This window comes from Pelecanus crispus, chromosome 21 (genome assembly GCF_030463565.1).
Source record: "Pelecanus crispus isolate bPelCri1 chromosome 21, bPelCri1.pri, whole genome shotgun sequence".
In the NCBI taxonomy this organism is placed as follows: Eukaryota; Metazoa; Chordata; class Aves; order Pelecaniformes; family Pelecanidae; genus Pelecanus; species Pelecanus crispus.
In genome coordinates this window covers 2,561,488-2,584,276 of record NC_134663.1, presented here as the reverse complement: position 1 = coordinate 2,584,276, position 22,789 = coordinate 2,561,488, and the positions used below count along the sequence as shown (strand labels likewise).

Here is a 22,789-nt window from a genome sequence, read left to right as displayed (position 1 = left end):
CTTAGACCTTTCCCTTCCTCATCAGAGGGGACATTTCCCCGGGCTCCCACCATGCCTGCAGGAGAGCGCGGTCCCATCCCTCTCTCCGCATCGCCCAGCCGCAAACCTCGAGGCTGGGCTGTTCCCACCTTGACGCTGCTGCCACGGTGCCAAAGCACTGAGCAAAGCAGGGGGAAACTGAGGTGGAAGTGGGGGGTCTCACCATGCTCCCTCGGGGGCATTGCACCCCCGTGCTGCATGCACAGCCCCGGATCCCTTTCCCAGGGCCAAGAGGAGCCCTGGGAGCTCAGCTCAAGCCCTTCCTGGGAAGGGAGCCCAAGCCGCGCTGGCTCCCAGCCCGGGGTCCCCCATCGGGCCGGGGGGGTCGCGGCCGCCGCTCCCAGGGTCTCTCTGTCCTAGGGGGTGAGAGGCAGCAAGGGGCGTGTTGGAGACGAGGGCGAGCACGGGCACAGTGTGAGTTGGCCGTGGGACCCCCGGGGGTGGGAGAGGGTGGCCCTGGGGGTGAGGGGATGCCCGTCACTGAATTGCCTCTGACGGCCCCCTCCCCCATCCCGAGCAGGGGGAGCAGGGACCACGAGGTCCCCACGGCAGCCGAGGGATGCAGGGATGCCCCGGACAGTGTGGACTGAAGGTGAGGGGCTGTCCCAGCCCGGCGTGGCTCCGTCCCGCAGCGTGGGTGCCCACCGCTCCCCGGCTGCTCTCCTCTGTCTCTTTGCAGGGCTTCATGGGTCACCCTGGGGAGCAGGTACGTCCCTGACTCGTGGTTTATCCTGTGGCTCCTGCGGGCACCGACGGTGGCAGAGGCCATGGACGGCTGGCAGCGGCAGGCAGACCTCGGGGAAGGGCAGGGAAGAGAGGGATCCGGGGAGGGGAATGGGAGATGGTCATGATGGATGGAGGGGTGGGATGGCGCAGGGTGCTGGGGAAAATGGGGCAAAGCCGAGACCTGGCTATTCCGCCCTGTGCCATATTAACCTGGCATCAGACCGTGTCACCTCCCTGCAGGGATCTCCCGGAGAAGCCGGCTACGATGGCGTGGATGGGGAGCAGGTGAGCTGTGCAGCGGTGCATTGCTCCAGCCTGCTGGTGCAACCACCCCTCCATCCCGGCACAGCCACGGTCACGGCCACGGCCACGGGCACAGCCTCCTCTCTCCTCCCCAGGGCGAAGTGGGGACCCCCGGCCGCCCCGGAGAGAAGGGGTCCCGGGGGAGGCAGGTGCGGCTGAGCCTCGCCGAAGCGTTGCCTCCTTCGCCTGCTGCCCGGTTGCTAAATCCCTTCCTCCTACCTTCACCTAGGGGCAGAAAGGCTCCCGGGGTGCCCGGGGGGAGAAGGGACCCCCAGGCTCTCGCGGTGAGGTGGTGAGTACAGGCTCGCAGCCCCGGGGCTCCACAGGGTGCTGGAGGGCTCGCTGAGCCCCCTCTCTGCTCCCCAGGGGCCACCCGGGAGGAGAAGCCCCGAGCCTGGCACCCCAGGGTGGCGAGGAGTTGGGGGTCCCCAGGTAAGGGCTGGCGGGGCCCAGGACCGTGCTCGGGGGTGCTGGGTGGTGGCAGTGGGGCAGCTGGTCAGCAGGACCCTTTTTGGGGATGAGATGTGCAGGCAGGACAGCCAGGAGCTCTGCTTCCCTCTCAACACCCGTGATTTCCAGGGAGACCCTGGCTGGGATGGTCCCCCGGGGCCAGTGGGACCCCCAGGTCCTCCCGCTCACCCGGTAGGTGCCACGAGCAGGGGGACACCAGCGTGCACGCCCGGTGTCCCCGTGCCACGTGTCCCCGTGCTGGGGACGCAGCTGCTGATGTTGCTTCGCTCCGCAGACCTCGTGCCAGAAAGGGCAGAAGGGAGCACAGGTAGGGCTGGCAGCGCCCGAGGATGCGGGCGTCCATCTGCCCCGGGGACTGGGAACATCTCACCGGAGCCTGAGCCATCCCGTTTCCTCGCAGGGCAAGAAGGGGAACCGCGGCAGCCCCGGCCCTGGGGGACAGAAGGGCTATGGAGGCTCCCAGGTGAGGCCAAAGAAGCCCCTGCCAGCCCCGGGACCCCCAGGTGGGCATCCCCGCTGCCCCCCGCCGCTCTCCCTTTGCAGGGGCTGCCGGGGCTGCGGGGGCCGGAGGGTGCTGCCGGCCGCCCGGGGAGCAGAGGACTTCAGGTGCTGTCCCCCTCCTTGTGCTGGGGTCCTGGGTGGGTGCTGGTGGCCACCCCGAGCTGGTGGCCGTGCCGGTGGGCGCCCACCCCGTGGGTGCTCCTCGCCATCCTTGATCCGCTTTCGCCTTTTGCCCAGGGTCTGCCTGGAGCTGAGGGCCCCCAGGGAGCAGCTGGCCCAGCCGGCCCCAAAGGGGAGAAGGTGAGCAGTAACACGGCGCGGCATTTCGCAGCCCCCCGCCACGCACCCCCCGCCTGCAGCCCTGCTTTCTCTTCCAGGGGCAGGCGGGAGCCGAGGGCAGGAAGGGGAACGTGGGACCGCGGGGACCCAAAGGTGCCCTGGTAAGGCTGTGCCCCTTGGGGACAGGGCATCATCCCTGGGGACACGGCATCATCCCTGGGGACACGGCATCATCCCTGGGGACACTGCAGCCGGGGGAGGCATGGAAAAAACGTGGCCAAGGAAGCTTTGGGAAATGGGGTGTTTGTGTAGGTCCTACAATAATCTGCTTTGGGATTTTTTTATTTTCCCCTCCCAGGGTGAGAATGGGTGTGACCAGAGAGGTGCTCCGGGGAGGAGGGGTGCCAAGGTACCGGCAGCACGGAGCAGGGATGGAGGCGGGTGGGATGAGCATGGGGCAGAGCTCCGTCCCTGCCCGTGCTGGGGGTCCCGGCCCCGCTCACGTGTGCCGCTTCCCCCAGGGCGCTCGGGGCCTGCCGGGACACCCCGGGGCTCAGGTGAGTGTGTGGGGGGCTGGAGGGGCCATGGGGACCCGGCCAGGGCCAGCCAGTCCCCGCCATGGGGTGCTGGTAAGGACGGGGTCGGCTTCCTCCAAATGTCCCCCCCAGGGTGACGGGGGCGAGAGGGGATCCCCGGGGGACAAGGGCGTGCGAGGGCTGCCCGGGCGCGGGGTGAGTACGGCGCAGCCCCCTCCCCGCTCCCCTGCGGCCGTGCCCACCTGCTCAACCCCCCGGGATTTTCCAGGGCCACCCCGGGAGCAGAGGAGAAGCAGGTGGCCGCGGCAGCATGGGACCTCCGGGAGAGATGGTGACTCCCTGCAAATTCCCTTTTTCCTGCCACATTTCTGCCCGCAACCAGCCCCGGTGCTCGGGGATGTTCATATTTCCTCTTAATTTCTTTCCTCTCCTGCTGCTCCAGGGCCCAAAGGGCTCGCCAGGCATTCCCCCCTCCACGGTACAGGATGCTGGTGTAGGGCCGGCTGGGGATGGGGACCTCGAGGGGTGTCCTCGGGGAAGTCCTCGGGGAACAGCGAGGAGCTCGGTGGCCGCCCGGCCCCAGCAAGCCTTGCTGGCTTTGCTGGGAAGAGCTGGGCAGCGGAGCTGGACCTGACGCCACTTTCTGCATCCCTCCAGCCTTGCGAGCTCAAGGCTTTGATCCGCCGGAGCTGCGGTGAGAGCCCGGGACAGCGGCCGGGATGGCAGGGAGGGGACGGGGACCAGCCGGTGCGGGGACCACGGCGGAGGGGACGGAGGGATGGCTGGATGGCGGGGGCACAGCCGATGGTTAAATGCCCGGAGGCTGCCCGGAGGGAGGCAGCGGCGGATGGGTGCGCATGGGTACCATGAGCATGGGATGTCATGGGGTGGGGCGAGCTTTTTTGGCAGTCCCTGAGGTGCCGCCATCCCCTCGCAGTCACCACCTCGCCCTCCTGCCCGCTTTTCCCCACTGAGCTGGTTCTGGTGTTGGAAACCTCGTCCACGGTGCCGCCAGCCCTCTTCTCCCGCACGAAGGAGCTGCTGGCCCTGCTGCTGCGGGACCTGCAGATCTCCCCGCTGGGTTGCCCGGCGGGGGCCCGGGTGGCCGTGCTGGCCTACGCGGCCACCCCCACCTACCTGCTGCGTGCCGGCGAGGCGGGGAGCGGGGCCGCGCTGCTGGCTCGCCTCCGCCGCCTCTCGCCCACCCGCTCCTCCCGGCGCGGCCGCCTGGCCGCTGCCATGCGCTTCGTGGGGCACCACACGCTCAAGAGGGTCCGGCCGGCCGCGCTGGGCAGGAAGGTGGTCCTCTTTGTCACCAGCGGCCGCAACCAGGACCTGGAAGGCATCCAGGAGGCTGCCCTGCAGTACGAAGCCCTGGGCATCGTGCCGGCGGTGCTCACCTTCAGCCCGCTGCCCGAGGTGGTGAGGGCTTTCCAGGTGAGCCCCGGGGCTGGTGGCTGCTCTCCCCTGGTCCCTGGTCCCCCCTGCCAGCCCTCAGCCCCTGCCCCGGCTCTGCCTCCCCCTCCCCAGGTCAACAGCCTCTTCCGAGTGGTCCAGCTCTCTGCAGCAGAGCCGGCCGGGGACGCAGCGGTGCTGCGGGACGCGGTGCTGCCATGCGTACTCTGCTTCAGTAGGCAGCGCTGGGGCGGCACCAGGGATGGGCGCCCGCCGGCTCCGGGGCTCAGCCTTCATCCCTCCTCATCCCCAGACCTCTGCCATCCGGAGGGCTGTGCTGCAGCCATGCCATCCCCTGACCTGCTGGACCTGGACTTGGCCTTGGTGGTGGACAACGCATCCCCAGGGATGTCGGAGAGGCTGGAGGCCGTCGGCGAGCTCTTCCACCGCCTCCTGGGGCACCTGCAGCTCGCGGGGCCGGACCCGGCGCAGCGCGGCGCCCGCATCGCCCTGGTGCTGAGGGGCCCCTCCGCCCCCGGGCAGGGTTTGGCTGAGGTCCCATTTGGGCTGCCCGGCTCCAGGGAGCAGCTCCGGGAGCGCCTCCACCTCGCGCTGGTGCCCAGGGCGGCCGCGGCATCAACCGGCGGCACGGTGGCGTGGAGCCTCCGGCACGCCTTCCTGCACGGCTCCGGCGGTCGGCTCCGCGTCCTCTTTGTGGTGGGGACAGGGGCCACGGTGCTGTGGGACAGGGAGGCACGGCAGGCACTGGCCCCCTTTGCCCCCTGCGAGGATTTTGGCGTCTTGGTGCTCTCCTTGGGGCGAGCCGGGACGGAGCAGCCGGAGGCGGCTGTGCCCGAGGTGCTGCCGGCGTGGCGGTTCCACTCCCTGCGCCTGGGCTCAGTCCACCCGCCCGAAATGGGGTACGCGGAGAGGACGGCGCTGGGCTTCCTCAGAAGGCTGCGGGGTGAGAGGTCTCGGGGGGGCTGGAGCAGCTCCGGGTCCTGTCCCCGGCTGCTCCGGAGGGAGGTGGCTTCAATCCCCAAAACCTTGCCGGCACCTCCGTCACGCCTCTGCTGTCGCTTCTGCACCACAGCGGAGAGCAGCCAGCGCCCCAGCACCCCGGGGTGCCCCTGGGAGCGGCCCCCCCCCGGTGCCGGGAGCAGCGAGCTCCCCCCCCGGGGGACCCCTGCGCAGTGAGTGAGCGGCACCGGCGCCCGTCCCCTGCCCGCGCATCCCCCGGTCCCCTGCCACATGAGTTGGGGGGCTGGGGGTCACCCCTCCTCTTCCCGGGGATGGGGTCCTCTGCCCCCCAGCACGTACTGGGGGGTTTTGCTCTGATTTCCCCTCCCAGGACCCCTGAGGTCCCCGCCGTGCCCCGCACCGGGATGCCCACCGCACCCCGCGGCCCCGGCAAGGGCCGGAGGGGTGCGGCCATTCCCGGACCATGCGCCCTGGACAAAGACCCCGGCAGCGCCTGCGCCCGCTTCTCCGTGATGTGGTACCACCGGCGGGAGACGGGGTCCTGCGAGCGCTTCTGGTATGGGGGCTGCGGGGGCAACGCCAACCGCTTCGGCAGCGAGCGGGACTGCATCTGCGCCTGCGTGGACCCGGGTAGGCGAGGGTGGGCATCGCTCCGGGGACTGGGGGGCCATGGGGTGCCGCCAGCCCGTGCAGGGAGCACGGCCAAGGTTTCGGTGCTGCCGCTCGGCTGATGCTGCCGCCATCCCGGGCAGGTCCCGACGGAGCCAGCGTGGGCGAGAGCAACGTGACGCAGGGTGAGGAGCGTGCGAGGTGGTGCCGGGGGGCTTTGGAGGGGGTGACTCGTGAGCAGAGAGCAGGCAGGGATGCAGGCAGGGCTGCCAGCTCATGCACCGCTGGGTTGTGGGGTGAATATCCTGGCATGCAACCACGCCGCACGCCCCGGCCGTGCTGCGAGCGTGCCGTGCTGCCCGCCTTGCAGCCGCCTGCCCGGAGGCACGGGATGCGGGGCCCTGCTGCTCCTTCTCGCCCAAGTAGCCCTTCGAGGGCCACCGGCCCGGCCGCTGCTCGCTCTTCTGGTACGGGGGCTGCGGCGGCAGCCGCAACCGCTTCAAGACGCCGGGAGCAGTGCGAAGCCGCCTGCTTGGCCCCGGGCAGGGCGAGCCCCCCGGCCCCCCGCCCTGCCAACACCTCCGCCTGCACCCCTGCGCCCGGCTGCCAGGGCTGGCACGCCCCCATCGGGGTCCAGGGTGCCCCTGGGGTGCAGCAGCCGGAGGCGCAGCGCTCGCCCTCTGCAAACCTCGCCTTCCCCTGCCTGCGCAGGCTGGAGAAACGAGGACACTTGAATTATTGCACAAGGACCTCGGGGCCCTGCCAAGTTTCTGACAGCTCGTCTTCAGCTGCTCCATCACGGGGTGGGGAGGCTGAGCCGGTGGCGGGGGTGCTGAGCCCTTGCAAAACTCTGCACACCCTCTGCCACCCGCTGCTCCGGGTGGATGCTGGTGCCCAGGGCTGGCCGGGCAGCCTGGGAGCCTTTCAAATAAAAAAACCACACCACGTTTCATGCTTGCTGGTGCAGCTGGGCTGGGGTAGGGTGAGGGTTTGGGGGTGGGTGCTCCGGAGCCGCAGGAGGCCCCGGATGAGCGGCCCGCATCCCGGCCAGCCGCAGCTGCGCTCTCCCTGTGGAGAGCAGCTTCCCTGGCTGCTGGGAACGGGGAGCGGGGGCCGGATCCAGGCGCGGGAGTGGCGGGGTGCTTCTGGCCCCCACCCCGGGTCGGCCGTGGTGCTGGTGGGAGGCAGCTGCGCTGCTGGCGGGCTCCTGTCCCGAGGGGCTGCGGCTGCTCCACGCTCCCCCCATCTGCCCTGGATGCTCGGCCCCAGGGCCAGCATCCCGGTCCTGATAATGCCCGGTCCTCATAACACCAGCATCCCAGTTCTAATAATGCCTGATCCTAATAACACCAGCATCCCGGTCCTAGTAACGCCCAATCCTAATAATTCCAGCATCCCGATCCTGATAATGCCCAATCCTAATAACACCAGCATCCCGGTCCAGATAACTCCTGATCCTAATGACACCAGCATCCCGGTCCAGCATCCCAGCCCTTGGGCAGCAGCCGGTGGCCGTGGCTGCCTTTGATTCCTGTGGCCAGGAATAGCTCCAAGACCTGATTCTTCCCCTCATCCTTTATTCCGTTCTGCAGGGTGGGAGAGGACAGGTTCATTTTTCAGGACAGCCTTGGCTCTGGCAGGAGGAGGGGGCAGCTCAGGTCGGTCCCGTGCCCCGGTGCTGAGCGATGCTTGGGGGGTGCCTCCTGTGAGCCCCCCCCAGGCTGTGGCTGCAGCAGAAATTCCCCCAAATGCCACTCAAAGCCCCTAAATGCATTTTTAAGGCAAAGGAAGCCGGGAGCTGCCGGCAGCCGGGCAAGCGGGGAGCGAAGAACTGGAACGGAGAATTTTGTTTCTTTAAATGTCATGTTTTTTTAAGCTCATTTTTGCACTCGGGTTTGGCGAAGCTGAGAAGACTTAAGTGACAAACCAGCTGTCCCCTGGCGCAGCGCGGCGCTCGCCCAAGCAGACACCCACCCGCTGCCTCCAGCCCCCCAGCACCGCGTTTGCAGCAGGGATGCGGCACCGCACGGCGAAGCGCAGCCCCCCGCGCCCCTCCAACGCCAACCCCCCGTGACCCCACAACCTCCTGCTCAGCCCCGCGGCATCGCGTGGGCCCCAGCACCTCGCGAAATGGGGGTGCGTGAGGGGCTGCTGGCGGGGGCAGCTGCGGAGGTGTTGGTGATGCTCCCGGAGGGACGGAGGGGCTGCCGGCAATGCCGTGTCCGTCGGGAATGCTGCAAGGCAAACCTGGCACCGTGAGGGTGCCGCTGGGTGGGTGGGGGTCCCCCAGCCCTCCCTGCCAGCCCCCTGCCCACCCCTGCGGGCAGCGGGACCCTTTGCACTCACCCTTTGCTAAGCCCAGTAGACGGGGACGATGCTGCAGAGGATGCTCGCCGTGGTGCCCAGGAGGGAGCGATCGGCCAGGGGCATGGCGAGCCTCTTCTCAGCCTGGTGAAAGGGCGAGAAGGTAAAATGAGGCAGCAGGGGTGCGATGCTGCACCCCGATTCTTCATCCGGGGGGGTGGCACGAGGCACCGTGCCGACACAACGCCGGCAATGCCCATTGCGCCGTGCCCCCCGCGCCCTGTCCTGCCGCAGCCGGTGCCGAGCGGGGCGGCCGGCACTTACCTGCCGGCGCTGGAAGGTTTTGGCGACGGTGTCCAGCCCCGGGATGTTGTCCTTGTCCACGGGGGTGACGTAGCAGGCGCGGTGGAGCTGGGATCTGTAGCTCACCAGCAGCTGTTTGCAAACAGACCCACATCAGCTCGGTCCCATCACCCCTTCCCCGTCCCCCCTGGCCGCGCCTCCCGCTTACGTTCTTGTAATCATAGATGACCATGGCCGGGTTCCCGTCCCCGCTGTCCAGGTAGAACGTGGCCACGTCCTCTTCCCAGGCGGGTCCTCTCCACAGCCCCATCCGCAGGACCTGGGGGGTGCAGGGGAAGCTCACTGCCTGCGGCAGCCCCTCCCCGGGAGCGGCGGGGGGTCCCTACTTACGGCTTCGGCGTGCCGCTGGTCCGCGCGCAGCCACATCAGCAGGGCGCCGGCAATGATGACCACCAGCAGGACCACCACCACCACCACGATGAGGAGGCACCTGAGGTGGTGGCAGTTGAGGAGCTTGCGGGGCAGGTAGCAGAGCAGGCGAGGCACGAAGCACAGGGACCGCTTGAGGCAGGAGCAGCCGGGGCAGCCGGAGCATTTGCAGCACCGGGGCATGCAGCACCGGGCGCATTTGGAACAGCAAACCGCGCAGGGCCAGCAGCAGCAGCCCTGCTTGCAGCAGCGTTTGTCCGGGTCCTGCGGGCATGGGGAAGGCGGAGAGCTGGGGTGAGTGGGAAGGAGACGGAGCTGGTGGGCTGGGAATGGGTTTGCCCCAGGCAGCAGCTCCCATCCTGCTTCTCCTGAGCTCTGGGGATACAGCATCCCACAGGTCCTTGCTCCATTCCTTATGCACCCACGCCTCGCTGGGATAAACCGGGCAAAGCCCTGTGCCGAGCATCTCTGCTGGGCACAGGGACACCCCCGGCGTGACCGTGCCACCCTGCTGCGGGTCACAGGGACTCACCGGCAGCTCTTCAACCACCACCTGCTTCACGCTGCTCTCCATGGCAGCAGCGGCTGCTGCCACCTCCTCCTCCTCCTCCTTGCAGCCCCGGGCGCCCCGCAGCAGCTGGGACAGAGGGCTTTATACCAGGGCGCTAGGGTGGGGAGCGGGGCGGCACCTGTGAAGGTGCTGGTGGCCCTGGTGTGCAATCGGGCTCTGCCGTGCAATCCACTTCACTTGTGTTTGCTGACCGCCTTCCCCGGGGCTGGATTGCCCTGGGAACCCGCTGGTCAAGAGGCTCGGAGGGCACTTGTCCCCGAGCACGGGGGCCTCTCTGCTGCCCAGGAGCACGGCGTCGGGGCCAAAGCAAACCCTCCTGCGCGGGTTAGAGCGGCTCTCCAGGGTGAAGCATCCGGCAACAGCCGCAGCCAAAGCGAGAACTGGCTCGGTGCCGGCATCCCTTCGCCAACTCGGGCACCCGGAGCTGCTCGAGGTGGGCAAAGTGCAAACGGGACATCAAAGCTTTCCCACAAACTGCAAACGCTGCCTCCTGTCCCAGGGCGTTGAGGAGCACGGGAGAGGCTCGAGTGGCTCCTGGCTGTTTGCTCTCTGACACCGTGTGCGGGAGAGGCCGTGGGAGCCATTATCGCTTTCCTCGGCTGTGTGCACCCTTCTCGGCCCGGCTCCTTGCCAGGGTCGTGCAGGGTCAGGGCATTCTGGGGAGCAGAGCTGCTGGCCCTGTGTCGACACATGGCAACGTGCCGTTTCCCTCCTGTTCCCAGCAAAGGATCAGCCCCTGGGAGCTGCAACCCTCCTTGCCACCCGTGGCCGTGGCTATGGGTGCGCGCCCGTCGAAAGGGTAAATCACGCTGCCCAGCACCGCTGTGCTCTGGGAGGGCTCGGGTCCTCCCGGGGTCTCTTTTATCCCTCCCAGCCCTGTTGATCCCCCATTCTGTGGTGCAGCGCTTGGAGGTGCCCCCAAGGATGCTCCCGGCTGCTTTGGGGCAGAGGAGCTGGAGCTGCTGGGGACAGGGAGTGGATGGGGGCTGGGGGGGAGCCGGAGCAAGCGGATCGTGGGGTCTGTGGGTGCGCTGCTCAGCCCAGGGCTTGGCTTTCATCGGGAATGTGGCACGGTCCCTCTGTCCCCATCTGCGCATGGAGGGGATAAGGATGGGGACCTGTCCCGGGGGGGTGGCCCAGGTCCCGCAGGGGTGCCAGGGCTGGCTGAGTGCGTTGCCTGCACCCATGGGCTGGAGGTGCAGAGGCTGGCCCTGCCATCTCGTCCTCCCTCCGTGCAAACTGGGAGGGTGCACACAGGCGGGGCCACTCTCCGTGCAGCCTGGGAGCATGGCGTGCAACCTGGGGGTGCGTGCCGCTGCCCCGGGGAGCGGGTGCCTGAGCCCTCCCGTGCTCCTCGCCCGGGGCTGGACTGAGCACACCGACACGAAGGATGCGTCTACGCATGCTGGACCCCGCAGGGAGACGTCCCTGGGGCAGCGTGCAGCTTCACGCCGGCACCCTGGGAAGGGCTGTTTGGGAAGGACGAGAGCCAGCACTCGGAGGCAGGGGCACAGGCTTTACTTTGCAGACAGAAGCGTGAATCCCAAAGCAAATCCCACTTCTTTATTGCAAGTGCCGTGGGAAAGCCGCAGTGCCGAGCGGCTGTGGACAGAGCACCCCGACGGCAGAGCGGCTGCATGCGGGATGGAGCCGTGGAAGAGGAGAGATGCCCGGGCATCCCGCCTGGAAGGCAACGTGAGGAGCACGGGGAGAGCGGCATCCCCATCTCGCTGTCCCGTCCCCCCAGGAGCCGATCCCAGCCGGTGCTACGCCCAGTAGACGGGGACGGAGCTGCAGAGGATGTTAATGGTGGTGCCCAGGATAGAGCGGTCGGCCAGGGGCACGGCGTTGTCCCCAGCCTCCTTCACCTCAGCCTGCAGGAGAGAGAACAAGGAGGGGCTGCCATCCTCGGCCCCCCGGCAGCCTCCCCTCCAGCGGACACAGGGGCTGGGCTGAGCCCTGCTCACCAGCCGGTGCGGGAAGGTCTCGGCGATGGCATCCAGCCCCGGGATGTTGTCCTCGTCCACGCGGGTGATGTAGCAGGCGCGGCGATGCCAGGACCTGTAGCCGACCAGCAGCTGTTTGCGGACAAACCCAGCTCAGCTCAGCCCCGTCCCCACCGCCCACCCCACCGTGCCCCGTCCCCGGGGCTGCCCGCGCACCTTGCTGTAGTCGTACACCACCATGGCAGTGGCGTTGGCCCCGTCCCGCACGGCGAACGTCCCGGTCCTTTCCTTCTTGCTCATGGAGAGGTGCTGGGGGGTCCCTTCACCGTCCAGACCTTGGATGGTCATTCGCAAGACCTGCCAGGCGCGGGGGGATCAGCGGGGTTGAAACCCCATCCCTGCAAAGCACCGGCAGCCGGTGCCGTTCCCAAAGCCGTCACCGGAGCCGGTGGCACCATGGCTCCCTCCCCGGCGCTGCCTCACCGTTTCGGCGTGCGTCTCGGTGATACGCAGCCCCAGGAGGAGGAAGGCGACGATGACCACCACGAGGACGACCACCACCGCCACCACGATCAGGAGGCACTTGAGCTGGTGGGGGATGCAGGGCAGGCGGGGGGAGGCCGTGTACCTCTGGGGACACAGGGGAGCACCCGGCTGAGCTGCCGGCGCGGGGCCGGGGAAGGCAGACAGTGCTCTGCCCCACGCCGGCTCCCCGGGCTGGGTGATGGGTGCTCCTTACCGGAGGTGCCTCCTCCATCAGCGCCTCTTTGGAGCTGCCGTCCATCTCGCCCTCCCTCGCCGCACGGCTCCCGTCCCTTCGCCAGCCGGAGCCGGGGGGATTTATAGGGGCCCCGGGTGGGTGGGAGGAGGCTGGGGCCGCCCCGGCTGCCAAGGTGCCACTTGTGCTCTGTTTGCTGAGCCCGGAGAGGAGCCAAGGAGGGGGTGTGAAGCCTCCGAGGGCCCTTTCCCGGCATTTGGCCAGCAGCGGAGGGGGGCCAAGGCAAATAGCGGGCAGGCAGAGCGTGCCCGCCCTCCGCACCCAGCCCCGGGCTCTGGCCGAGGACCCAGCACCCTTAGCATGCGTCGCTGGGGGTGCTGCACCCCTGGTCCCTGCAGCCCCGTGCATGGGCAGCTGCGGCCCCCCCAGCACGGGGAAGGAGCTGGCTGGGCTCATTGTTGGCCGGCAGTGCCGTGCCTGGGACGGGACGGACGGACGGGTGCCCGGCACCTCCCGGCAGCGCTTGCTGCCAGGCCAGGCAGGGAGCTGGCGCAGGCAGCGCTGCAGCACGGGCACCCGGGCGAAGCAACGGGGAGGGAGAGCTGCAGTGGCGTCACCCCTGCAAACTCCTGCGGGTACCCTCCTGTCTCCCATCCCGCCGCACCCTGAGAGCGCCCAGCTCCCAGCAGCAGCCCCCCACCCGGCGTGCCCCCCCGTGTTCGCACGCCGGCACGCTGCTGAGGACATGCATCCGCATGGATGCTCGTGCTGTCACTCAGCCGCATCCCTCCCTCCCTCCCTCCTTCCCGCAGCACAGGAGCATGGTGCGCTGCAGAGCAGCGGGTCGGGCGCCAGCAGCCTCCACCGCCACCGTCACTTCCCATCCGCACTGAAATCTCCGGGGAAGGAGGAGAGGAGAAAAAGGCTTCGCTGCTGCTCCCGGGCACAGCAGGAGGAGAGGGACCGGCTCCGGGGGAGAAAGCAGGGCTAGGCCAGGGCGATGGAGCTGCGGCACGGGAGGAGGATGCTGAGGGGCCAGCTCTCCGCTCTGCTCCTCCTCGCCTTGGCCTGGCTCTGGCTGCAGGCGGGGGCTCGGCGGCCGCCCCGACCACCCCCTTGCCCCCCGAGCTGCTCCTGCACCCGGGACACAGCTTTCTGCGTGGACTCCAAGGCCGTGCCCAGGAACCTGCCCCCCGAGGTCATCTCGCTGTGAGTACCCAGGCAGTGGGTTGGCGATGGGGACAGGGATGGGGACAAGGAGCAGGTCACGTCCCCGGGGTGCAGGGTTGGCAGGGGCCGCTGGCTGCCCTGGGGTGGCAGGGACAGACTCTTTGTGCTGCATGGGGGACGAACGCGTGGCGCTGTGGGGTACGGGCAGCCTGGGGGTCGTGTAGGGGAAGGAGCGGGCTGGGGACACCCTGGGACTGGTCCCACCCCGGGACTGGTCCCCGTGTCCTGCGGCAGCAGCAGGTCTCCTTGCACACGCAGCCATCCATCAGCGACAGACGGAGCAGGGCTGCAGCCCATCCCTGCCATGCTCCCTGTGTGCTGTGACCTTGGGGACCAGAGCCCCAAGGGGACACAGCTGGCGGGTCCTGACGCACGGTCCCTGGGGACACGGCGATGCACCGGAGCCTTCCATGGGCGTGCATGTCCGTGCTCATGCAGCTGCGTGCATGCACGTGTGTGCGTACACACACGTGTGTGCTCGGGCCGCGGGGTGCCGCGTGGGCATGCGTGGGGTGGGTGCCAGCCCCCGGGGGCTGCTGTGGGGCCGAGCGCCTCGTCCCCTTGCGCCCTGTCCCCTCTGTGCCACCCGCAGCAGGCAGGACCGGTGCCGGGGCCGCTGTCCCACGGGCTGCACCGGCACGCAGTGACAGCAGGGATGGTGCCGAGGGGCGCGGCGGAGCCCCCCTGCTGCCGTCCCCTCTCCTGCGTAGCCCTGAAGCTTCGTCTCGCCGGCAGGACGATGGTGAACGCAGCCTTCACGGAGATCCGCGAGGCAGCCTTCGCCCACATCCCCTCGCTGCAGTTCCTGTACGTCTCCTGCGACGGTGGCCGGGCATCCCGGTGCCCCCCGTGCCCGTCCTGCCCGAGCTCGGTGCTGATGCTTCGCCCCTCTCTTTGCAGCCTGCTGAACTCCAACAAATTCACACTGATCGGGGACAACGCCTTCGCTGGCCTCTCGCACCTCCAGTACCTGTGCGTGGGATGGGGATGGGGACACGGGGATGGCCCTGGGGACGGCATGGGGAGGGCAGGGGTACCCGCAGGGACCTGTCCCCTCAGGGCGGCCATGCCACCATCTCCTCCCGCCCCAGGTTCATCGAGAACAACGACATCCAGGCACTCTCGAAGGCCACTTTCCGTGGGCTCAAGTCCCTGACCCACCTGTGAGTACCGGGGGTCCCACGTTCCCCGGGGACATGGGGGACGGCTCTTGCCCCTTCGCTGCGGCCAGGGCTGTGTCACCTCCACGGCCCCTCTTGTCCCCCAGGTCCTTGGCCAACAACAACCTCCAGACGTTGCCCCGGGACCTCTTCAAGCCACTGGACATCCTGAGCGACCTGTAAGGCTGCCACAGCACCGGGGACCCCTGGGGACAGCAGGCTGGGGAGAGGGTGACATCCTGGTGCTCAGGGTTCGGGCAGGGTGCTCTGCTCGCTCCGGGCTGGGTGCTGGGGGTGACTCGGTGCCGTCCTTGGCAGGGACCTCCGGGGCAACACGCTGGCCTGCGACTGCAAGATCAAGTGGCTGGTGGAGTGGCTGGAGAGCACCAACACCACGGTCCCCGCTGTCTTCTGCAGCAGCCCCGGGCAGTTCGAGGGTCAGCGGATCCGGGACCTGGCCCTCGGTGACTTCCAGTGCATCACAACGGGTAAGGGACCGCGGCCGCCCGTCACCCCACTCCCGGGCACCCGGACCCTCACCACCGCCTCTCCCCCCAGATTTCGTGGTGCACCAGGTCCTGCCCTTCCAGGCGGTGTCGGCTGAGCCCTTCACCTACGCCAGCGACCTGTACGTCGCCCTGGCACAGCCCGGCGCCAGCAGCTGCGCCGTCCTCAAATGGGACTACGTGGAGCGCAAGCTGCGCGACTTCGACCGCATCCCCGGTAAGGCATCCGGGCTTGGGGTCCCCTCCCAACTTGGGACCCTCCCATTTGGGCGATTTGGGAAGGGCACGGCCCCGGCGTGACGTGGTCCTGCCCGGCAGCTCACTCGGCAGTGCACTGCAAGCCCATTGTGGCGCAGAACCAGCTGTACATGGTGGTGGCCCAGCTCTTCGGCGGCTCCTACATCTACCGCTGGGACACCGCCGTCGACAAATTCATCAAGATCCAGGACATCGACAGCCAGAAGACCCGCAAGCCCAACGACATCGAGGCCTTCCAGATCGAAGGCGACTGGTACTTCGTCATCGCCGACAGCTCCAAGGCGGGCTCCACCAGCCTCTACCGCCTCAACCAGAACGGCTTCTACTCCCACCAAGCCCTCCACGCCTGGCACCGCGACACCGACGTGGAATACGTGGAGAACGACGGCAAACCCCGGCTGATCATCTCCAGCAGCTCCCAAGCCCCCGTCATCTACCAGTGGAGCCGGGCGCAGAAGCAATTCACGCCCCAGGGGGAGGTGGGGGAGATGCTGGACGTGCAGATGGTGAAGCACTTCAGGGTGAAGCGGGACCAATTCCTCTGCCTCAGCCGCTACATCGGCGACTCCAAGGTGGTGCGGTGGGAAGGGCAGCGCTTCGTCGAGCTCCAGACGCTGCCGTCCCGCGGCTCCATGGTGATGCAGCCCTTCTCGGTGGAGCAGCGGCAGTACCTGGCCCTGGGCAGTGACTTCTCCTTCACCCACGTCTACCTCTGGGAAGAGGAGAAGCAGAAATTCGTCAAGTTTCAGGAGCTGTCGGTGCAGGCGCCGCGGGCTTTCCGCTACGTGCCGGCTGCCGATGTGCAGCTCCTCCTGGCTCCCAGCTTCAAGGCCAACACGCTGGTCTACCGGCACGTGGTGGTGGACCTCAGCCTCTAGCAGGGGGGCAGAGCCCGGGTGGCCCCGACGCGGCTCCCGCCTGCCCCGAGAGCTGCCTGCTCCTGCCCGAGGACACGCATGCGCCCGCCAGCCCCTTCCTCCTGCCTGCAGCCAGCTCTGCCCCGTGGTCACAGCCCGGTGCCAGCCCCCCATCCTGGCTCCCCACCTACACCCACCCCTCGAATCACCCCTGGGGCAGCACCCAGCCCCATGGCCCTGCTACCAGGGGCCTCAGTTTCCCCCCAGTACTCCCAGTTTTGCAGCACCCGTGGCTGCCCCATCCAGCAGCCCGTGGGATGCGGGCAGGAGGGGGGATCCCCCTCACCCTCGGGTGCCTGCTCTGCGGCGCTGGCTGGGGTGGCAGGGATGGGGGGCACGGGTGCCTCTGCTCGCTCAGGCAATGGGTTGGGGGCTGGCGGCAGGGAGGTCTGGGGGCACGGGAGTGGGGCGGCAGGCAGGGATGTGCACAGGCAGGGCCAGAATGCCAGGGCTGGATGGGATGCTCCCAGGACACTGAGATGCTCTGAGGCCGATGGGATGCTCCAAAGTGGATGGGATGCTCCGAGGTGGATGGGATGCTCCAAAGTGGGTGCAGATGTTCTGAGGTTGATGGGATGCTCCGAGGTGGATGCAGATATTCTGAGGTTGATGGGATGCTCTGAGTTGATGGGATGCTCTGAAGTGGGTGCAGATGTTCTGAGGTTGATGGGATGCTCTGAGTTGATGGGATGCTCTGAAGTGGGTGCAGATGTTCTGAGGTTGATGGGATGCTCTGAGTTGATGGGATGCTCTGAAGTGGGTGCAGATGTTCTGAGGTTGATGGGATGCTCTGAGGCAGATGCAGATATCCTGAGGTTGATGGGATGCTCTGAGGCAGATGCAGATATCCTGAGGTTGATGGGATGCTCTGAGTTGATGGGATGCTCTGAGGCAGATGCAGATATCCTGAGGTTGATGGGATGCTCTGAGTTGATGGGATGCTCCGAGGCGGATGGGATGCTCAAGGCCAGCGGGATGCTGCCGAGGTGGTCCCACCACCCGCAGAAGCACGCTGGCCCACTCCCATCCCCCTCGGTGCATGCCCAGCAGTTCCCTCTGCCCATGTCCCCCCCTCCCCGTGTCCCCGCTGACGGGCAGGACCCAGCGTGCCAGCCGTACCCGAGGTGTACGTGCCCTCCAAAACGCTCCCCACAATAAACACACTGTGACTGCCGGTCCTGCCTGCGTCTGCCCGCCACTGCCGTGCGTCTCAGCTGCCCTGCGTCCAGCCATGGCTGGCGTCCCCCTGCCCGGGGGTCCCACTCCAGCTGGGGTCCCGCTGCACCCCTTTCCTTGCACAAGCCCCACCGAGCCCAGGAAGGGGGAACCCCTTGTTTTAGGCTCCTCCAGGCCCCGCACATGGCTCGCCTGGGGTCTTTTTTTGCTGCAGATGCCTTGGCCCATGGTGGTGGGGGGAAGCAGGAGGTTTTTCCCCAGGGAGGGGAGTCCCAGCTGGAGCCTGCTGCACCCTGAGCCGCACCAGCAACCCGTGCAGGTTTTCCCCTGGAAAACCAGTTCCAGGGGAGCATTTCCCTGTCCCCCAGGTATATAAATATGCATGTGAAAAACCACCAATTAAGCTCACAAATAAAGATCCGCTCAAAGGTAACAGGCACCCCGGGGCACAGCTGGCTTTTGGGAGCAGGGATCCCCCGCAGCCGGATCCAGCCCTGCTCTGGGTGCACGGCGGGGCAGAGCACCCAGCCCCGGAGCCCAGCTCCGACTGGTGCCGCAGCAGGGCATTGCCACACTTCTCTGCCTCAGTTTCCCTCCCGGGAAAGGGCAGATTTAAAGCCAGGTGGGAAGCACGGGGAGCTGCTGCGGAGGGGTGCTGGCACCCCGACAGTGGCCGTGATTGGGATGGGGGAGCCGGGGTGCCCTGGGCCACTGCTGGGAATGCACGGCCAAGGGGAAGGTGGCCCAGGGAGGTGATGCCAGCTCCAGCGGGGAGGACTCTGAGCCCCGCTCGGGTTCTGGGAGAAGGAAGCAGCTTCTATTTTCTCCCGAGCTTCTTGCAGGGATCCACGCCTGCCGCAGAGCCCTGGCCCTGGCTCAGCAACACGCCCGAGCGCGTGCTTAAGGTTAAGCGTACATATAAACCCAGGTGAGGCATGCCGGGGGAGAAGACTTTGCAGCAGCTGAAGCTAAAGTCTGCTGAATCGACACTTCAGGGCGGTGCCTGCACATCTGACTGCCTTGGCATGACCCAGCAGCACTCCCACCTCCGCCCAAACCCCCAGCTCCCTTAGCCGTGCTCTCCCTGACCTCTCCCAGCCCGGGTATTGCGGTGGGGTGCTCTGCGTGCCCCATGCTACGCAGGTACACCCCGCCCAAGCATCACAAAAAATAAAAAAAAAAACCAAAAAACCCCCAAAAACTCCAAAACCAAAAAGAAGTCCCTAGCATCACACAAAGGTCTTTCCCTCCCTTCCCTGCCTGCTTCCTGCTTAAAAAAAAAAACCAAAAACAAAAACTAAAAAACCCAAAGAAAGACAATTTTGATGGGCACAAAGCTACGGTCCCCATCGCCGCACTTGAAGGGCGAGGCCCTTTTAAGAGCCGACGCGGCCCTTTTAAGAGCGAGGGCGCATGCGCGGAGCCGGTAGCTGCAACATTCAAGTTGTTCCATTCGCTTCCGGCCGCCGCGGGGGACCTGGGCGGAACCAAGGGGAATTTTGGGGGGGGACCCGGCCCGGCCCGGCCCGGCCCGGCCCGGCCCGGCCCGGGGCTGCGGGCCCGCCCGCACCATGGTGTCCTGGATGCTCAGCCGGGTGATTGTGTGAGTGAGGGCCGGGGGGGGTCCCGGTGCACCCGCGGTGAGGGGGGGGCTGCGGGGTGTCCCGGGGAATTGGGGGGTACCCGGGGTGGGTGGGCTGCGGGGCGGGGGTGTCCCGGGAAGTTGGGGGGTTCTGGGGGTGGGTGGGCTGCGGGGCGGGGGTGTCCCGGGGAATTGGGGGTCCCAGGGAATTAGGGGGTTCTGGGGGTGGGTGGGCTGCGGGGCGGGGGTGTCCCGGGGAATTGGGGGGTTCTGGGGGTGGGTGGGCTGCGGGGCGGGGGTGTCCCGGGGAATTGGGGGTCCCAGGGAATTGGGGGGTTCTGGGGGTGGGTGGGCTGCGGGGCGGGGGTGTCCCGGGGAATTGGGGGTCCCAGGGAATTGGGGGGTACCCGGGGTGGGTGGGCTGCGGGGCGGGGGTGTCCCGGGGAATTGGGGGTCCCAGGGAATTGGGGGGTTCTGGGGGTGGGTGGGCTGCGGGGCGGGGGTGTCCCGGGGAATTGGGGGGTACCCGGGGGTGGGTGGGCTGCGGGGCGGGGGGTGTCCCGGGGAGTTGGGGGGTTCTGGGGGTGGGTGGGCTGCGGGGCGGGGGAGTCCCAGAGAATTGGGGGGTTCTGGGGGTGGGTGGGCTGCGGGGGGGGGGGGTGTCCCGCGGAACTGGGGGGTACCCGGGGGTGGGTGGGCTGCAGGACAGGGGTACCTGTGGGAGGTGAGCCGAGCCCCCTGCGGGGGTCCCTATTTAATGGGCAGCCCCCCCCGGGGCTCCCCATGCTCATCACGCAGTGGGGGGACTGCAGGAATTGGGGGGAGACCCGGGATGCGCTTGTATGGGGGCCAGTGGGGTGCCCCCCACCCCGGAGGTGGGCGAGCTCGGCCTCGGCCCCTCGCCATCCAGCACCCAAGCCTCCTCGCTCCCGCGCCGTGGCCAGCTGGGCTGGGTGGCCGGTAGCCAAGCGTGCCCGAGGAGCCCTTCATGGGGAGTGGGTTGCCCCGCAGCTGCGGGGTGGGCAGCAGCGAGGGGGGGGGCACCCACGACCCCCTCCCCAGCTGAGGTGAACGCAGGGCGGGGGTCGTGGTGAGCTGGCGGGCGCGATGCCACACTGCGGGCGGGCGATTTCCCTGCCCGTGCCCTGCAGCCGGGCCGGTGGCGGCTGAGTCACCGGGCCACGAAGGCATGCGTTTGGGGATGGCACCTCGCCCACGTGCAGCGTGGCATCGCGCGGCGGGGATGGCGAGGCCCTGCGTGCCGGCCGGGAGGTCGGCGCCGGCACCGAGCATCGCTCCAGCACCGAGCATCACCCCGGCACCGAGCATCGCTCTGGCAGCGATGCCGGCAGGGCTGATCCTCCCTTCAGAGGTTGCTGAGCCTCTCCCAACCGGGCTCGGCCTCCGCTCCGCCGCGCTGAGCCTGCGCCGTGCCTCCCGCCGCCGCCCCGACAGGTCGGGCCGGTCCCCGCGGAGGTGGGCGAGTTCGTGGGAGCGATACCGCGCTCGCAGCTGCCTCTCCGAACCGGTGCTGTCCCTTTTCCCGGTGGCTCCGGGGCCGGCATGGTGCTGGAGGGGCTCAAGGCCAGGCTGCGGCGCTGGGGCAGGCGGCTCTGCTACTCCCTGCTGCTGCTGCTCTACGCGGGGTGGCCCGCCTGCCTCACACCCCCCCTCCGTTACAGGCTGCTCTTCGGGCTGCTCTACCCTGCCTACGCTTCCTACAAGGCTGTGAAGACCAAAAACATCCGGGAATACGTGAGTAAGGTGCCTGGGCAGCTCCTTCCCGAGCTCCAGCCCCGGGCTGACGGGTTTGCCCGCTCCCCGCAGGTCCGCTGGATGATGTACTGGATCATCTTTGCGCTCTTCACGGCCACGGAGACCTTCACCGACCTGCTCATCTCATGGTGAGGCTGGGCGCGCCGGCGCTGCCGCCGGCGGGGAGCGGGTCTGGCGGGGTCCCCGTGCCATGGGGGAAGGAAAGGGGGGCTGCCCCCTGCCTCTGCCTGCAAGGAGAGGGGCAGGGGCTGCCCTGCTGCCTGCCTGGCTCCGGGCAGACCTTGCGTGGGGTCTGCAGGCCTGATGCCAGGGGGAGAGGCACCCTGCCTCCTGCAAGGGAGCAGGACGTGCCCTTGGGCCCCCCCGCCATCCGCTCACCCCCGTCTCCCCCCCGCTCTCCGGCAGGTTTCCCTTCTACTACGAGATCAAGATGGCCTTCGTCATCTGGCTGCTCTCCCCCTACACCCGGGGGGCCAGCCTGCTCTACCGCAAATTCGTGCACCCCACGCTGTCCCGCAAGGAGAAGGTAAGGGCTGCCTGGCTCGGGGTGGCGGTCCTTGGGGGGCTGGCCAGGGGCTCGGCAGGGCGCTGGGCTCCCGGCACCGGGCCAGCGATGCCCTGGGCTGCGGTGCCCTGGGCGCTCAGCACCGCCGCGGTCGTTTCGGCAGGAGATCGACACGTACATCATCCAGGCCAGGGAGCGCGGCTACGAGACGATGGTGCGCTTCGGCAAGAGGGGCCTCAACATGGCGGCCACGGCCGCGGTCCAGGCGGCTGCCAAGGTAGCGGGAATGGGCCAGGCTGCTCCGCTTCCCGGAGGATGCTTCGGCCCCGGGGATGCCGGGAGGAAAATGCCACCGCAGCGTGTGTGGTGCGGGTGTCGGGAGAGGGGTGCAGAGCCCTGCCCGGTGGGATTGCATCGCCCTGGGCTGTGGCTGCCTGGCCCCCATGTTTGGGTGCTTTGGGGTTTGCGCTGTGGGGCTCACTTCCATCTTTTTTGTGTGTCCCCCCCCTTTCCCAGAGCCAGGGCGCGTTGGCCGGGAGGCTCCGGAGCTTCAGCATGCAGGACCTGCGCTCCGTCCCCGACGAGGCCCCTGTGCACTACCGGGACCCCCTGTACCTGGAGGAGCAGGAGAGCCACAGGCAGCTGCTGGGTGAGCTTGAGGGGGGAAATCACAGCGGTGGGGGGGCTCGAGCCAGGCCCGGGGGGGAACATGCGCTGGGAATTGCCGTCTGCCCCCCTGTCCCCAGCCTACGGCACGCCCTCGGCCAGCCAGCAGTACGAGAGCGAGACGGAGGACGAGGAGCTCTGGTCGGACTCGCAGATCTCGCCCGAGTCTTCGCCCCGCAGCCGGCACCCCAAGCCCCTCTCCCGCAGCCAGAGCCTGCGCGCAGCGAAGAAGAAGCCGCCGGGCAAAGAGGTACCGTGGCGGGGGGAACGCGGCAGCGTGGGGCTGGGGCGAGGGGGACCTGACCCATCCCTCTCCCTGCCCAGGGCTCTTCCCGACTCTTGCGCAGCCGGATCAGGAAGAAAGCGGCTCCGCCGGAGCAGGACAGCTAACGGCCCCAGGGAAACCCTCTGCCAGGAGTCTTAACGCGAGTTTGCTGCTGCAGCAGCCAGGAGGGAGCCGCGGTTTGTGCGTCCCCGGGCTCGCCCCTACGTTACACTGTAAATTCCTCCTCTGACCTCTCGCGCCGTGCATCGCCGGCTGCCTCGCGGAGCCGAGGGCAGCTCGGCCCCCTCGCCGCTCCCCGGCCATGCCCCCCTCCCAGCGGGTTGGCGCCGGCGCCTCTCCCGCGGGGTCCAGTCCCCCCCCCCGCCCTCGCCTCCCACCCCACCAACACTACGGGCTCTGCTGGGGCCCCCCCTCTGCTGCTGCCATGATGCCTTATTCCCTACATCCCCTCTCCCCTGGGAGCCGGCGAGGGGACGTGCCTTGTCCCAATCTGTCCTCTGAAGCCAAAGACACAGCTGCTGGCCAGGGCCCCCCCATAGGTGCAGGCTGACCCCCCCCCCCCATACTTGAAACCAGGGCGCCGGTGCCTGACCGTGCCTGACTGTGCCCTACCCGG

The 22,789-nt window shown here is 68.2% G+C and overlaps 4 protein-coding genes across 7 annotated transcripts; 2 read left to right on the top strand and 2 right to left on the bottom strand.

The window, feature by feature from the left end:
- Positions 1–8,192: 8,192 nt before the first annotated feature.
- LOC142595526 (surfactant protein C-like) lies at positions 8,193–9,450 on the bottom strand. Its single transcript, XM_075723962.1, has 5 exons — positions 9,409–9,450; positions 8,838–9,140; positions 8,656–8,766; positions 8,469–8,579; positions 8,193–8,288 (listed from the first exon to the last, which is right to left on the bottom strand). Exons 1-5 carry the CDS (start codon positions 9,448–9,450, stop codon positions 8,193–8,195), a joined length of 663 nt encoding a protein of 220 aa, XP_075580077.1.
- Positions 9,451–11,213: 1,763 nt separating this feature from the next.
- On the bottom strand, positions 11,214–12,177 carry SFTPC (surfactant protein C). The gene is made up of 5 exons (XM_075724167.1): positions 12,133–12,177; positions 11,877–12,023; positions 11,610–11,750; positions 11,415–11,525; positions 11,214–11,321 (listed from the first exon to the last, which is right to left on the bottom strand). Exons 1-5 carry the CDS (start codon positions 12,175–12,177, stop codon positions 11,214–11,216), a joined length of 552 nt encoding a protein of 183 aa, XP_075580282.1.
- Positions 12,178–13,111: 934 nt separating this feature from the next.
- On the top strand, positions 13,112–16,143 carry LGI3 (leucine rich repeat LGI family member 3). Its single transcript, XM_075724047.1, has 8 exons — positions 13,112–13,320; positions 14,077–14,148; positions 14,242–14,313; positions 14,433–14,504; positions 14,609–14,680; positions 14,820–14,989; positions 15,060–15,224; positions 15,326–16,143. Exons 1-8 carry the CDS (start codon positions 13,112–13,114, stop codon positions 16,141–16,143), a joined length of 1,650 nt encoding a protein of 549 aa, XP_075580162.1.
- Positions 16,144–18,929: 2,786 nt separating this feature from the next.
- REEP4 (receptor accessory protein 4) lies at positions 18,930–22,277 on the top strand. Of its 4 annotated transcripts, none has more exons than XM_075724044.1 (8): positions 18,930–18,961; positions 20,623–20,695; positions 20,768–20,844; positions 21,122–21,242; positions 21,385–21,498; positions 21,738–21,864; positions 21,962–22,137; positions 22,212–22,277. In XM_075724044.1, exons 1-8 carry the CDS (start codon positions 18,930–18,932, stop codon positions 22,275–22,277), a joined length of 786 nt encoding a protein of 261 aa, XP_075580159.1. The 4 variants fall into 4 exon arrangements, with proteins under 4 accessions (XP_075580159.1, XP_075580157.1, XP_075580160.1 ...); XM_075724042.1 differs by having other exon boundaries at positions 21,738–21,870; positions 21,968–22,137; XM_075724045.1 differs by having other exon boundaries at positions 21,738–21,905; positions 22,015–22,137.
- The last annotated feature ends 512 nt before the right edge of the window (positions 22,278–22,789 follow it).

Bases quoted from the DNA above. Each gene is read 5' to 3' on its own strand.
- LOC142595526 (XM_075723962.1), bottom strand. From the start codon at position 9,450: ATGGAGAGCAGCGTGAAGCAGGTGGTGGTTGAAGAGCTGCCG. The intron at 9,141-9,408 runs GTGAGTCCCTGT...CCATGCCCGCAG, and splicing joins TGGTGGTTGAAGAGCTGCCG to GACCCGGACAAACGCTGCTG. The intron at 8,767-8,837 runs GTAAGTAGGGAC...TGCACCCCCCAG, and splicing joins ACCAGCGGCACGCCGAAGCC to GTCCTGCGGATGGGGCTGTG.
- SFTPC (XM_075724167.1), bottom strand. From the start codon at position 12,177: ATGGACGGCAGCTCCAAAGAGGCGCTGATGGAGGAGGCACCTCCG. The intron at 12,024-12,132 runs GTAAGGAGCACC...CTGTGTCCCCAG, and splicing joins TGATGGAGGAGGCACCTCCG to AGGTACACGGCCTCCCCCCG. The intron at 11,322-11,414 runs GTGAGCAGGGCT...TCTCTCCTGCAG, and splicing joins AGACCTTCCCGCACCGGCTG to GCTGAGGTGAAGGAGGCTGG.
- LGI3 (XM_075724047.1), top strand. From the start codon at position 13,112: ATGGAGCTGCGGCACGGGAGGAGGATGCTGAGGGGCCAGCTCTCCGCT. The intron at 14,505-14,608 runs GTGAGTACCGGG...CTTGTCCCCCAG, and splicing joins CTCAAGTCCCTGACCCACCT to GTCCTTGGCCAACAACAACC. The intron at 14,681-14,819 runs GTAAGGCTGCCA...CGTCCTTGGCAG, and splicing joins CTGGACATCCTGAGCGACCT to GGACCTCCGGGGCAACACGC.
- REEP4 (XM_075724044.1), top strand. From the start codon at position 18,930: ATGGTGTCCTGGATGCTCAGCCGGGTGATTGT. The intron at 20,696-20,767 runs GTGAGTAAGGTG...CGCTCCCCGCAG, and splicing joins CCAAAAACATCCGGGAATAC to GTCCGCTGGATGATGTACTG. The intron at 20,845-21,121 runs GTGAGGCTGGGC...GCTCTCCGGCAG, and splicing joins ACCGACCTGCTCATCTCATG to GTTTCCCTTCTACTACGAGA.